General features: G+C 50.4%; 2 protein-coding genes across 2 annotated transcripts in view; both read right to left on the bottom strand.

Moving 5' to 3' along the window:
• The window catches only part of LOC147600086 (protein NDRG2-like), a 199,895-nt gene extending 198,496 nt beyond the window's left edge, over positions 1 to 1,399 (bottom strand). The window contains exon 1 of the mRNA XM_086752392.1: positions 1,388 to 1,399. Coding sequence (XP_086608518.1) covers positions 1,388 to 1,399 — 12 coding nt within the window. The remainder of the gene's footprint in view (positions 1 to 1,387) is intronic.
• A 4,680-nt stretch (positions 1,400 to 6,079) lies between these two features.
• Positions 6,080 to 13,883, bottom strand: LOC147600085 (uncharacterized). Its single transcript, XM_086752390.1, has 9 exons — positions 13,862 to 13,883; positions 13,132 to 13,359; positions 12,142 to 12,201; positions 9,223 to 9,329; positions 8,912 to 9,072; positions 7,990 to 8,137; positions 7,518 to 7,655; positions 6,898 to 7,074; positions 6,080 to 6,241 (listed from the first exon to the last, which is right to left on the bottom strand). Exons 1-9 carry the CDS (start codon positions 13,881 to 13,883, stop codon positions 6,080 to 6,082), a joined length of 1,203 nt encoding a protein of 400 aa, XP_086608516.1.
• Between the last annotated feature and the right edge of the window lie 784 nt (positions 13,884 to 14,667).

Below are 14,667 nucleotides of genomic sequence, written 5' to 3'. Positions count from 1 at the left end.
AGGTAAAGCCAGGAGCCCCAATGTCTGCGGTGCTGTAGATGCGCTGTGAATGGCCGATGAGTAGCAGCAAGAGCCTGATTTGCTGGCACTTTTGGTGTGGGAGCAATCGTTCGACGTTCGCTATTTTTAGGGTTTTATTCTATGTGGGCGCCTATGCAGTTGATGTTAAACTTTGAAGTGCTGTTCATCAGGGAAAGCCTGGATCCCAAATGTCTATGGTGCTGTGTATGCGCTGTGAGTGGCTGATGAGTAGCAGCAAGAGCCTGATTTGCTGGTACATTTGTTCTTGGAGCAATATTCCCTCGTTCGTGGTTTTTAGAGGTTATTTTCAGGGGGCTCCCATATTCAGTTGATGGTAAACGTCGAAGCGCTGTTCGTCAGGCAAAGCCCGGAGCCCCAGTGTCAGTGGTGCTGTAGATGCGCTGTGAATGGCCGGTGAGGAGCAGCAATTTCCTGGATCACCAGCACTCGGACATTTATTATGAGCTCGGATCAGCTGGTCAGAAGATAAAAAGAAGTCCTCAAAATTACTAGCGTCGGACAACTGGTCCCACATCAACAGTGCTAACACTGAAAACTGTTGCCAGTGCATCTACTGGCCTGCAAGAATTTGCGCTCTGGGCTTTTCTGAATGACTAGCGCTCCATCATGCCAGCCCTGAGGTTCAAAGAAAATAATTTGTAAAAATAAGGTACGTTGGACCATTGTTCCCACATCACATGTGACAGCACTGAAAGCTCTTGCTGCACCACATTGGCACTTGCCAATGCACCTACAGTCCCATAAACATCAGGGCTCTGGGCTTTCCTAGACAACCACCATTCCGACTTTTACTTCAGCTTAGCCTGGAGGCAAAGAGCAAAAAAGAGCTCAAAATGGCAAATGTGAGAGAATTGTTCCCACACCAAAAGTGCCAGCACTTGCTGCTCCTTGCTGGCCAGTGCCAGCGTATCTACAGGCCCACAGTCACTGGGGCTCTGGGCTTGCCGAGACATCTATCACTGTGACATTTATCATAATCTCAACCTGGCCACCCACTGCAAAAAAAAAAGGTCTCAAAAAGGACAACGTCAGGCGATTGCTGCCACACAGAAAGTGCCAGCACTGAAAGCTCTGGCTGCACCTCACTGGCCCTTACTAGTGTATCTACAGGCCCACAAACACTGGGGCTCTGGGCTTTCCTGGACAACCACCACTCTAATGTGTACCATTTACTTAGCATGGAAACTGAGTGCAAAAATGGCCTCTAAATGGAGAACGCTGAATGACTGCTTCCACACCAAAAGTGCCAGGACTGAAAGCTCTTGCTTCAGTGGCCCTTGCCAGCGCATCTACACGCCCACAAAAACTGGGGCTCTGAGCTTTCCTGGACTAATAGCATGCTGACTTTCACCATCATCTTGCCTGGTCAGAGAGTGCAAAATATTTCTCAAAATCGTGAACATCCAAAGATTTCTTCCACACTAAAATTGACAACACTGAAAGGTGTTACTGCTACACGCCAGCCCTTGCAAGTGCATCTACAGGTCTGTAAACGTAGGGGCTCTGGACTTTCCCGCATGACAATCACGCCGACGCTTGGAATCACCTCGGACACAGTAAATAATTCCTAAAAGTAAGGTACGTCAGATGATTCCTGCCACACTAGAAGTGCCACCACTGAAAGCTCTTGCTGCACCTGGCTGGCATTTGCGTTCTGCCGTTCCAGTTTTCAGACACGGTGATCATAAATGTCTGAGTGCTAGTCGTCCAGGGATGTGCAGAGTTGCAATGTTTGTGAGTTTGTAGATGTGCTAACAAGAACTAGTGAGGACCAGCAAAAGCTCCCAGTTCTGGCACGTTTCAGTGGAAGAAAGCATCTCACATTTGCAGGTTCGGAACTTTTTGTTTTCTAGACAGCAAAAAGAGAAATTATGGCAACTCTCAGAGCGCTAGTTGTCCAGAGAAGAGCAGAGGGACAGTGTCTGTGTGTTTGTAGACACGGTGTTTGAGTGAATAAGGGGCAGCAAGAGCTTTCAGTGCTGGCTGGCATTTCTTGTGTTGCAGCAATCGTCTGGCTTTGGCAGTTTCAGAGCCTTTTTACCTCTGGGCAGAGTAGATGAGCTTATTGTAAACGTTGACGCGCTTCGAACAGCCGACCGTGTGAAAATAGACCTGAAAACTTAAAATGTTGGACAACTGCTCCCACAATAAAAGTGCCAGCACTGAAAGCTCCTGCTGCTCCTTGCTGGCCCTTGCAAGCGCATCCAGAAGCCAAAAAACTTCGAGGCTCTGGGTTTTCCTGGACCACCAGAGCTTCAACGTCTACCATCAGCTCGGCCCCCACACCCACAGTAAACAAGAGCTAATAAAAAGCTACATTGAATGATTGCTCAAACATAGGAAGTGCCAGAACTGAAAGCTCTTGCTACTCCTACACTTCTAAAAACATTGCGGTTCTGGACTTTTCTGGGCGATCCGTGCTCTGACATTTGTTATCAACTCGGACCCTCCACCCATTGCAAAAAAAGGCCTCAAAATTGCGAACATCAGACAATTGCTCCCACACCAAATGTGCCAGCACAGTAAGTTATATCCTCACCAGCTCTTTCCAGCACAGACATTGTGACTCTGGGCTTTCCTGGATGACAAGTGTTCCAAAGTTTATTATGAGGAAGGTCTGACATCTGTTTTGGAGGAAAAAAGCCTAAAAGTAATCAAACCTGGGAGGATTGCTCCCACACCACAAGTACCACTGTCACCGAAATCTGGATTGACTTTCCGTAACACCAATATAGTGTTAAGAAGCAGGCATTCTTTATTGCTGCGCTGGATGCACTCAGGATTTCTCCTCCAAACGTGCATCCCGAGTTAAGCAACACGTGCGACAGTTGTGCATCTTGGACATAAGTATTCATAGGACTGGGTTACATATTCATTAGGTGTTCTATAAATTGCTATGGTTCTAGCCACGAGACTTGTTATTCTCTTGGCTTTGCTGCCATCTAGTGTCTTTTCTCGGGCGTCGCAGTCCCTCTGGTGGTCGTTTACTTCACCTGGTGGGCGTTTCCTTCTCTTCATCAGAGTGCTCGCTGCGTGAGCTCAAAACCTTTGTGTTACTTTATTCTTGCTGCCATGGCTGTTTCTTGCTGACTTTTCTTTATTGTTTCCTGAGATCCTTGGTTACTCGGCTTTATCAGTCCTTTCTTGGCTCATCGCCCTGCTTCTAAATTCCTTAAGAGCCCTTATCTTTGTTTCAGCTAGTGTGTCTGTATGCTCTCAGGATGTACCCATTTGTCTTAGCTCCTGCTGGAGCATTCTGAAAGTTCATTATGTTAAATTTGTGACTCTGCTCTTCTTTCTCTCAAGGATGGTAGTTTATATCTTTTCAGATGAGAATTAGATTGTTATACCAGGTTCCTTGTAGGCTATTTAGACATTACTACTCTATTAAAAAGCTACTTGATTTCTATTATTCAATAATTTTATTCTGATTAGTCCTTTATTCTTTCAAATCTCATCTTCACTATTCAAGATGTTATTAGGTATTTATAGGATATAACTATACATATTCATGCAATTTCCGGTAACTTATTTCTATAGGTCTCCACCCAGCTGCGCATGCTCAGTCTTTCGAGTCTGCGGTCTCCGAGGGTCCTCTGGAGAAGCGAATATTCTTCCTCACTGTGTTCACTAACTGACCTCTCACTTGCTTCAACTTCTGGTTAGTGCGCTCAGGTAGAGTGCTTTAACAAGACAAGTTAAAAAAAAAAACAGGGAAAAAACCTGCCAGGCAACGAGCTCCGCCTCCCGAGTGTAGCCCCTCAGGATGGAATTTGGGGCCTAAGAGAAAGCTGCGGGTCCTGACAGCCTGGTGGGGGCCCTTACAATGAGGATTTGGGGCCTAAAACCGGGGCTTTGGGTGCTGAAGGATGAGCTGGATGCTGCAAATGGCGCTTTGGACCCAGAAAGCCAGGGGAACCTCTTGGTTCCGAGCCGAGCTGGCTTTGGTGCCCCATGACTCCACATGACGCACCCATCTGCTGTCCTGAGTGACCACCAGAACAGACGGAGCCCAAAGTCAGGGAGCAAAGGGACTCACGGGATGTTTTGTGGGCATTTCAGGGACACTGGGCAGGGGTGGGAATGCCACCTGTGTGTTGTGGCAAAGGATGGGAAGGGCAGTGGTGGTTCGTGAGGATGGATTGGATAGTGAGGGACCTGAGCCTGACAGAAATGGTGTGGAATACAAACATAGCCCCACATCAGGTACTGTGAAGGAAATTAGCTCCATCCCAGTACAGCCAAGGGTTTTGATGGCGGGACATGGGACGACTTGCCAGCTTGGCAGACACGGGTGCCTTTTCATGCCCTGAGGTGTCTCAGGAGGGGAAGCTTGGGGTACAGCTTCTATCCTCCTCCCCTCCGGGTTTTGTGGTCTAGCGGGGCAGCTGGGGCTTTGTTCCAAGGACACCCTGGGTCTGGGTGATACCTCAGTCCTGAGGCAGCAGCAGAGGCCAGCAGTGACACTGTCTGCTCAGCACCCTCAAGGTGGGCCCTGTGGCAAAGGATTGCATGGGACTGGGCTTGTTGTTCCAGATTTATTTTTTAAAAAGGTATTTTAACACGACCACTTTTGAGAGGAGAATTTAATCTCTCAAAGGCTCAGCAGCACCAGCAGCACAGTGACCGCAGGCTCCATCTTGATGTTGGCATCCATCTTGATGTTGACATCTCATCGTTCAGGATGAAGATGGTCTGAGCTGCCAGGTGGCTGACCGAGGGTTCAGGGTCATTCCTCAAGGGCAGAAGAGCTGCAAGAGAAGGAAGCAGAGCAGAGATGAACCCCCACTGCCTGCAGAGACCCCCAGGAGTCCCCTCCAGACCATGCCAGCCCAACCATCTCGTTCCCTGGCCAGGAGAGGAGGTGAGATGAATGCCCTGTGTCCCCCTGACATGTTCTTCTGCCCCTGACATGTTTTCCTGCAGCAGTTCCAGGTGTGACAGCACCCTGCTCAGGCTCTGTCCCCTTCCCCACCAGCCCCAGCCAGCACAGCACCACCCATCCTCACAGTTGCAGATATCGCACAGCTTCTCCGAGCTTTGGTCCCGCAGATGCCGTGCGGCAAGCCCTAGGCACAGATCTCTTGTCAGAACTTCACTTTGCCAGGTGGCTGCCCACCCTCCTCCCCCTCAGCAGGGCTGACCCCAGGGAAGGACATCCCCGAGGGTGGTGGGATCGAGCGAGGCTCCCAGCGAGCCCAGCTGCGTGGTGGCTGGGCCCTCCTCAGGGCTCTGGTAGCCATGGGCTGCCCCTTGTTGCCAGTGCAACAGCGGGTATTGGGGCCAGGCTGTCAGAAGAGGGTCCCCAGGGGCTGTGGCTCACCGATGAACCTGACGGCTGCCTCTTGCACGGTGGCCTGAGAGTCCTCCAAGTATGGCAGGCTCTGCTGCAGGTATTCTTCCACCCTGCTCCTGTTGTGCACCAGCTGGAGACAGTACAAGGGCACAGGGCTGGTACCAACCCCTCCAGTCGGCTGGAGCAGCCCTTCCTACCAACACTCCCGTTCCCTCCTGGCATTTCCCGTCTCCAGCCAGGAGCCCTGTGGGGCTGGGGTTCAGAGAGAGCCAGAGGCTGAGGGAGCCCAGAGGTACTGAGATCCCTCTGTCCTGCTGCCAGGTCCCTGGATGGGGCAGGGAAGAGACTTCAGCACCCAGGTTGCAGCGAGGAAGGAAGAGAGGCCTGCAGAAGAGCCCCAGGGGGCTCTGTGCTTGAAGGCAGGGAAGGAAGATGCAGCTCCAGGCGTTGGGCTCCGGGCTGGAGCAGAGCAGGGAAGGCAGAGCTGCACAGCTCACAGTCCTGGGCACACAAGGCAGCCCTCGTCCAGCCTGGATCCTAAGATTTGGGGTTGTTCTCACCAAGCACACTCCAGTCCTCCATGTCTGCTCTGTCTGGGTGAGGTCCTTGAGCTCTTTATGCCCCAGGAGCTCTGCAGCAGCTAGGAGGGCTTCCCTGCAGGCCTGAAGAGAAGCAAAGGCTCAGAGAAGGCACAAGAGCCCCTGGTGTCAGCACACCTCTCCCCACAACACTGGTCACCAGTCACTGCACCTTAGCCACGCTCCCGATCTCGTCGTTCATCCGGAGGAAGAGCGGGAGCAGGACCCTCTGCACTTTCTTCTTCATCTTTGTCCGGTTTCTCCCCACCACAGTCTTCAGCACGTCTCTGAAGAGGCTGATGGAGAGCTCCCGCACCTGGCTGGACTCTTGGTAGGGAGGAGGACAAGGGGGACTTCAGCAACAGCCACTCCCTGCCCGTGCTGAACAAGGGCATTAGCGTGGTTGATGTGGGGGGAGATGCCCCAGGGTCGGTTTCTGAACACAGGGGCCAGATCTGCAGCTGCTGCTGAATAGCCCTGGGCCTGAGAGAGGCCACATAAGAGGTTTCCGTCAGGTGGTGCCAATGCTCCACGTGCTCCCCTTGCCACCCAGCATCCACCATCAGCCACACCGGCCGTGCCAGTGCAGAGCTCCCCAGTGACAGGCTGAAGAGAAGACCAGGCTGGCTGGTGAAAATCCCTCTGGCGCACACATGGCTGGCTCAGCCTCAGACCCTGCCATGGCGCCTGGGGAGAACATCCGGTCCTGCCTGGCGGTGCAGCTGAGGAGGCCCTCAAAACTCTGAGAGCAGCTCTTGGGCTGCTGGTGCTGTGCACAGGGGCCGAGCTGGGCCCCAGCGTAGGCTCTCAGGTGACCCAAAGGCATCAGCCTGTCAGGGAGAAGCCGTGCTGGGCTGCAGAGCCCAGGGGAGCGAGGAGGGGAGCAGCCCTGCCCGACCGCTGACCACAGGGCTGGGCTGACCGGCACCTGTCCTTGCAGCGTGTCCGTTGCTTTGGCTCAGGCTCCTGCAGCAGCCTTACATTGTTGAAGAGTGGCAGGAGCTTCTCTGCCAGCTGCAGAGCGATGGGGCTGGCCTTCTTCTTCTTCATACAACCCAGCATGTTTCTGAAGACAAGCAGGGCCTTCATTTGGATATCTTCATTGGCATGATGCAGGGTCTCCAGGAGGTCTTCCAGCAGGACCTGCATTTTTCTTGCCTGTGTGAAACACACCATTTCCTTTTTGTGAAGCAGTGAAAGACCATCCTGGCCAAAATGCTCTGGTCACTGAGCACCAGCCTCCCGTCCGGCTTCCTGGCAGCAAGCATGGGAGTAGCTGCAGCAGCCTCCTGGCTGGCGGTGGCCATGGACACACATATGGGGGTGCAAGGAGAGCAGAGGGAGGGAAGAGATGGTAGGAGAGCAAAGACTACCCCTGCTCAGCCACCCCCTTTTCTGACCAGCGCGAAGGGCCGATGGGTTGGTAACCCTCTGTGCCTGGAAAGCTCCCCAGGAAGGAAGCAGGCCCATCCATGAAGGGAAGGTGTTTGGAGCCATCACCCCACTTCCTGACTCCCAGCCAAGGCCAAGCCACCACATCACCCACTGCCCCAGCAGCCCCAGGCTGCCAACTTGGCTGCACTCAACTCTACCCCACTCACCAGCTCAGGTCTCTGTGAGAGCGTGACAAGGCCTCGGAGCGTCAGCGAGAGCACCTCCAGGCTTGGGTGCTGCAGAGACCTCCAGTCATTGTACACGGCGGCAAAATCCTCTGACCCAACGTCGCTAGCAGCCAGCAGCTGCAACGAAGACGGCAGTGAAAGACTGGCAGAGCCTGCAGGGCTCCCCGCACCCAGCGGCTCCTCGATCCCACTGGCAGCTCAGGGCAAGGGCACTGGGGCCAGACAGCCCGTCCTGGGGACAGCTCTGCCTGTGCAGGGCCTCTTGGATCCCCCAGTGCCCTACACCTCGCCGCACACAGCACGATGTCTGTGATGGCTCCTCCTGTCCTCTGATCATCGCCAGCCTCCCCACACGCCTCTGAGGAGCAACTGAACAGCATCTGGGGGCAGATAGGAGGGGAGAGGGCAGGCACAGTGCTGCAGGTGAGCAAGGCCTGCTCCGGTCACTCACAGCCAGCTGGAGGATGCAGATGTTGTCTGTGATGGTATGGAACACCTTGTACACCAGCTGCTTCCAGATTTCGCTGCGCAGCTCCCTCAAGACTTTCTCCAACGGCTGGGGCAGGGAGAAGATCACCTCCCACATGGTCAGGGCAGCACTGCAAGCCAGAGTGTTCAGTCAGCAGGGTTACCTTGACCACCGGGCTGGGCCAGGGCCAGCCTCACCAGACCCAGACTATCCTGCAGCCCTGGCCCTGCCCACCCCCTTGCTTAGGGTGCCCAGGGGCCCTGCCCATGCGGGCAGGAGAGGGCCCAGGTGGTGTTCCCTGGAGGGCAGGGAGGAGCATGGTGGTGGGGCTGTGGGCTGGCTTGACCAGCTTTGACTGCTGTGGACCTGGCCAACCCTCTGGGGCTGGGAAGCATGGCAAGAAGGAGGGCCTAGCTCCTCAAGGATGTCCTGCAGTTTTCCATGGGTCTGGCAGCCAGACTCTCTGCACCCCTTTCCCCACAGGGAACAAGCCCTCAAGGGTGTCTGGGCCAGTACCTGTCAGCTGGTGGATAAAACTTCAACAAGCTCATGACCGCTTCCCTGGGGCACCACTTGGCCAGGAAGAGGAGTGCATCCAGGCTCTGCCAGGCTGGTGTCACGCAGATGCTATCCAGGTTTCCTTCCATGGATGCCAGTTATGATCTTTGGCACCTGGAGGGGACACAGGTGAGGATGGTGCTGCCACTGGAGCACAGCCGTTTCCTCAGCTGCTGCCATTGAAACTGCTGCCCTTCCCCTCCCTCTCTTTAGGCTTAGGAAAGCTGCAGGTGCTCGACACACTGGGGAGTGGGAGGAAGGGGTTGAGGCATGGGTGAGGGAGGAAAGGAAGGAGGGAGGGAGGAGCAAGCCCTGAAAGGGCTCATGGGCTGGGAAATCCAGCCACAGGCCACTTATGTCCGTCAGCCAGGAATAAGGATTTTTCATGGCCTCGTCCAGCATGCTGCTGGCCCACTCCTTGTCACAAACACTGTTGTCTGTCATGGCCTCGATGGCCATGAGGATGACATCTGTCCTCTCAGAAGGCTCGAGGCATTTTCCAAACATCTAAGGGGAAGAAAAGAAGGCAAGATGAATCATACCGAATGCCCTGGTGGTGCTGCTTGGCTGGGCTCCACTGATTCTGGGTCCCTTTGCTCACACAAGCCTCCTGCCAATGCCACAGACCAGAGTCCCAGCAAGGGGGAAGCTCATTACCATCATCATGTTGCTGCTATCGACTGAAGCGAGCAACGAGATGCTCTCGGAATCCCATCTCCATTGTAACTCTGGGTACTCTGGATGGTCCTCTGGCAGTGCGTTGCCTAAACGGAGGGGAAACACAGAAGAGTCGGTAAGACACAGCATTTTGCTAAGACGCTTCCTAAGCGATGAAGAGAGCATGGAAGTAGGAATGAGTGAGGAGGGAGGTGACAACCCACAGTCAGGGGAGGAGGAGGCGGGCAGGGATGTAAAGCAAAGGGTGACGGGTGATGGGAAGAAGATGGGAACATTCCTCAGTGTCACGCTCCGATTTCGGGTGGGAGGAAGGCCCCCTTGCGTTCTAGCCGACCTCAGACGAGTCTGGGAGGCTAGGGGCGGCTAGACCAACCTCACACACACCAGAGCGTGGTTTTGTTCGTATTTCTCGGGAACAGAATTAAGACTCAAAACGGAGTCAAGCGCCAGGTAACTTTATTAACCCGACAAGAAGTTCGCAAATGCAAGAGAAAGGAGAGAAAGAAAGGAAAGAGGGAAAAGAGTTTCAGTTGCAATAGCTACCACCACGGAGCTGCGGCGTCCCGACAGTCCAGTTGACTCGGTGGGGGAAACGTTCCGTCCGATGTTGGTCATTTCTGTCCTTTTATCGTTCGTCTTATCCACGTCACATATTCCAAGAGCGGGTTTGCTTGGCCGCACCCCTCACCTGGCGGTGATACGCATGCCCCTCTGTTTTTCTGGCCTGGGTCTGGGCGCATACGTAGGGGTAAGGCTAAATTTTGCAGAATCAGCTCTGCATTCAGGTTTGTGGGAAAATAGGAGGAAAAAACAGGAAGCTTCCAGTCCTGTGGCTTGACTGGCTTGCAAGATAAGGGAATCATCTTGCAGGAAAAAAACAGGAAGACTCCAGTCCTATGGTTTGACTGATGTACCATTGTTTAGGTGATGGTTTGATGCTTCGACAATGTTGAGACAAACATTCGACACAGTCTCTCACACCACCCCGTGGCTCAACATTATTGCCTCAGGGATGGGGTTCCGTGGTGGCATAAATGATAGAGGAAAGGGGAAAGAAAAAAAAAAGAGAAGAGAGAAAGAGAAAAAAAAAGATATATACAATTCTAAACATTATTGTTTGTCAGGCAAGTTAGTGTATATAAATGCTAAATACATTGATTTAATTAACAATATCTTATCTAACTAAATGATCTTAACATATCTAAATTTAATTAACAACATTTATCTTATCTGAGTAAATGGTTTTAACATATAAGCATGTGTCCCAGGCCAAGTTTGAGGCTTATGGCTCTGGGGGTTCAGAAGAAGCAAGTAATTGTTTACAAGGACAATCACAAGGTAAACAAAGACAAACGAACAAAACTATAGCAATGCACCACTTCCTAAATGTCCCAAGATACAGCACCATCAAAATGTTAAATATTTTGTTCATTTTTTTGCGATCATTTTTCTTTAGCAAAACAGTTCACTTTTTGCCTTTTGGTGAAGCTGGCGACTAGGTCCTTGTGGAGCTGGTAGCTGTGTGGTCCACTGGAATTTGGGTCTGGATACGCAGCAGGAAAGTGGATTTCCACGCCTCCAACTCAGAACACAGTAAATAAACAATAACACTATAAATTTGCTGTCAATTTTATATCACCCCATGGATCCATGGTGGTTTCAAAAAAAAAAAAAAAGAAACAAACAAACAAACATCTCATATATTGCTGGTGGTCTGGTTCGGTTCTTTCCATCGTCCAGCGATGTTGAGACATTAATTAACCTTTTCAGTCTCTATACCACCCCGTGGCTCAGCATCGTTCACCGAGGTTGAAGGGGGAAAAAGAAAAAGAAAGGGGAAAAAGGAAAGAAAAAAAAAAAAAAGAAAAAAGGAAAAGGGGATGGGGGGGTGGGAAGAAAGGGTAAGGGGACTTAGTTATGCTTATATGTGGCCACAAAATGGGTTTATATTGTTGTATGATACGTTGAGGTGTTTCTTCATTTTTAATATGGACCACCCCAAGTAACATATCTTAATCCAGTTCACATATAGCACTTTGTGGATATGATGTTCAGAGATCCAATGATGTCAAATAACCTATTCAAAATCATACATATAACACAAAGAAAGATTAATAGGTTAACAATTAATTTCTATATTAATCATCAAAAACATAGATTCAAATATCAATATAAGGACCATTTTTCCCACCCTGTGAGTCCTAAAAATCAAGTTTTAGGTAGGTTTCCAGGTTTGCCTTCAAACAGGAGGGGAACAAACATGGTTTTTGGGGAAAGCTATCTGTCTATCTGACAGATAGACCACTTTTAAATTTTATATGTCATCAATTGGAAAATCATCTGGAGCCATTCTCTGCCAGTTGTGGTGTGGCTGATATAGACTCCACAGGAGTGGGACAGTGTTTTTTCCTGTGTTTTCCCAAAAATGGGGTGACTGCGCCTGCGCCAGTTTGGAGCTGTGGGCTTGAAGGCAAGCTGGACTACTACCCAGGATTCCTGCTTCAGTACCAACATCCTCCGGAAGAAGGAACTGCATATACGAACCCCAAGATCTGTTTCTAGATCTTTCCAAGGTGGGGGGACTGCGTGTGCGCAATCCCAGACTTGGAATTTATAAAAGGGGCAACGGCAAGGTGCCACGCACACGCACACCACCTGAGCAGCAGGAGTCACCACCTGCGGCACCCATTTTCAAGATGTCGGCAGATGCACCAGCAGTAAGTGTTCTCTTTTCCTTTATTCCTTTACTTTTCCTGTTGCTTGGCTATAGTTGTGTAATGTTCTCTTATCATTAGCTGGTGCCGCTTGGTGAAGACGAGAGACCTGAACAAGCGCCCGATCACCACGCGAGGCGATCAGTGAGGTAGGTATCATTGATCTCAAGAGGTCTCCTTTAACTTTCATGGTTGTTAAGGTTTTCCTTTTGTTGCTGTTCCACTTCCAGCTTCATGATACCTGCTGCGGGGGCAGAGAGAGAGAGAGCTGGCGCTGCCCACAGCGAAGGTGTTGAAGAGGTTGATTGGGGGTGTCTGAGAATGTTAATTTGTTTACTGTTAGTCGTCGCAATTTTTGGTGCTCTTTTTATGTTGGGCTTTTTGCTGTACTGTTACTACTACGATTGTTGTATATAAGCTGTTTTCACATTTTTTTTTGTTTGTTTTGTGTGTTGTTAGTTATTGTTAGTCTAGTTAATGTATGTTTTACAATAAAGTTCAGTTTCACAGTTCATCAGGAGGTCTCTTGTTCACTTCTATGGTGGATCTGTAAGCAAAGGCGGGAAGTTTGCGGAGGCCGGGGGGGGAAGGGGAAACTGCCACGCGGTTTGGCTGACAAAAGCCAATAGTCTCTATAGCAAACAGAACAGTTAAAAATGGCAAAGTTATATGATTTTAACAGTTACGCGTTCAGTTTGCCGTACAAATCTGATATGTTTAACCCCATCAGGTGAAGTCACGGTGACCGCTTGCATTCGAGTCACTACGCTTTGGATTAATTGAATTAGGCACGGTATAAAACAAGGCAAAAACATTAAGGCTGCTAACCCACATAGCAAATAAAATAAAAGCCGTTTTATCCATGGTGTTCCTGGTAGCCAGGACCACAAACCACCATCCCAGCCATCCCAGCCATTCCATGTCTGAGTGGGGACATGGGCTAGTTTTCTAATGTCTGAGGTCAGTTGTAGAACCACCTCACCAACATCACTGATTTTTAAACAACAATTAGAAATATTTAGCTTCCCACATACTCCTCCCTCTTCAGCCAACAAATAATCCAAAACCATGCGATGTTGCAGGATCGCAGTGCGCATCTCTCGAGATTGTTGATTCAAGAGATCTATAGCATCAGCAGTTTTGTTGGTAATGATTTCCAAAACTGCCTGCAAACGAATTATGCGATTTAAGTTATAAATTGGTTCCCGGGCCCCTGTTATCAGGTCATTAGGATTCCAGGTGGTCGGGCCATAATGCTGTATTATCCTTTCGGGAGGCCACTCATTTTTCCCCCATTTTTGTGTTCCACCTATTTCAATCTCGATAGCTCGCTTATTGCGTGCAACATCTTCGTCACCCAGATTATCATACAGTTTCACTCCTAGTCGGGGACTCTCTGTTTCTGGAAGCAGGAAAAATAGAGGCCGGATAATTCCAATATAACAAACCCCTGACCAGTTTGCTGGTAGTATTTTGTAGGCAGTGTGTCCACAGATCCAGTAATGTCCTTTTCTGGCTCTGACCCCTCCAGCAAACGGTCCAGCTGCAGTCCGTGGATGTTGCAAGTAAGTTGTATTATAGTCTCCTAAAGGGCTAAAGAAGGTGGTGTTACGTTTTCCCAGCTGACCATATGTTTGCCCAGTGCAGTACCAAGCACCCGTGTCTTTTTTCCACTCACAAGTTTGAATATAACCTCTGCCGTTGGGCCACCAAGCGTCAAAGGATTCATTTTTATTTGACCAAAATCCACCAAAACTCTTACTGCGTCCGGCTTTATTAACCCACATCCATATGCTAAGACTAACATCTTTGTTAATTAACTTATATGTGAGTGTCCACTGACATCTGCTTTCCCCCACACTGACTCCTCCATTTTGGGTGCGATTTAAGCAATATCTACCTACGGCAGGGAACTGAATTGGCCATGTTTCGGAATTGTCCCAAGTGGTGGTGTTGACCTCGCTGTAATTGCTCATGATTTGTCCTGGCGTAAGGGGCATGGAGGTCCAGGGCCAGCTTGATAGTCCTAGAGGTCCTCCACACACGCAGCAATGGCTTAAGTTAAAAGTTTCACTCACAGATTTTGCTAACAAAATAAACTCGTTACTGTCAAAGGAATTCTGAAGGTAGAGGGGGGGATGAGCTAGCCTCTCTTCCCCACCTCAGACAAATCCCCAGAGCAATATAATTGAGAGAAAAACAGTGTTTACAAACATCTTCACTGATAGGTTTTATCACTTCCTCTGCAGGCGTGTCAGGTTCTGGTCTGGTGCTTTCTTCCTCCTACAAAACAGAACTCGCTTCTCGGGTGAGAGAAAGAGGAAGAGGAAAAAAAAAAGAAAAAGCGGCCATGAGGCGCAAGGTCGGGGGGGGGCCTTCTGTTTGCCTCGGGTGAGAGAAAGAGGAGAGAGAGGGAAGAAAAAAAAAAAAAAAGGAAAAAGCGACCGAGAGACTGAAAGGAGGGGGTGGGCGCACGAGGCGCTGGGGTTGGAGTTTCTGCTTGTTTCGACAAAGTCAAAATTCCACATTGCTCTGCCTCAGTCTGCATCAGTGCGGTGACTTGTGCTCCTATGTCAATTAAAAAGGTTACTGTTTTTTTTCTTCTGTGGTCCTACAGCCACTGTAATCAATAAATCTCTCATATTTAAGGTGAGTTGCTTTATAAACATCCACCCTCCGTTTCCCCCCCCACCTTCGGGGAACGGAGGAA

The sequence above is a fragment of the Chlamydotis macqueenii genome, chromosome 7 (genome assembly GCF_036417535.1).
Source record: "Chlamydotis macqueenii isolate bChlMac1 chromosome 7, bChlMac1.mat, whole genome shotgun sequence".
NCBI lineage: Eukaryota > Metazoa > Chordata > Aves > Otidiformes > Otididae > Chlamydotis > Chlamydotis macqueenii.
This window is presented reverse-complemented; position numbering and strand designations above follow the sequence as displayed.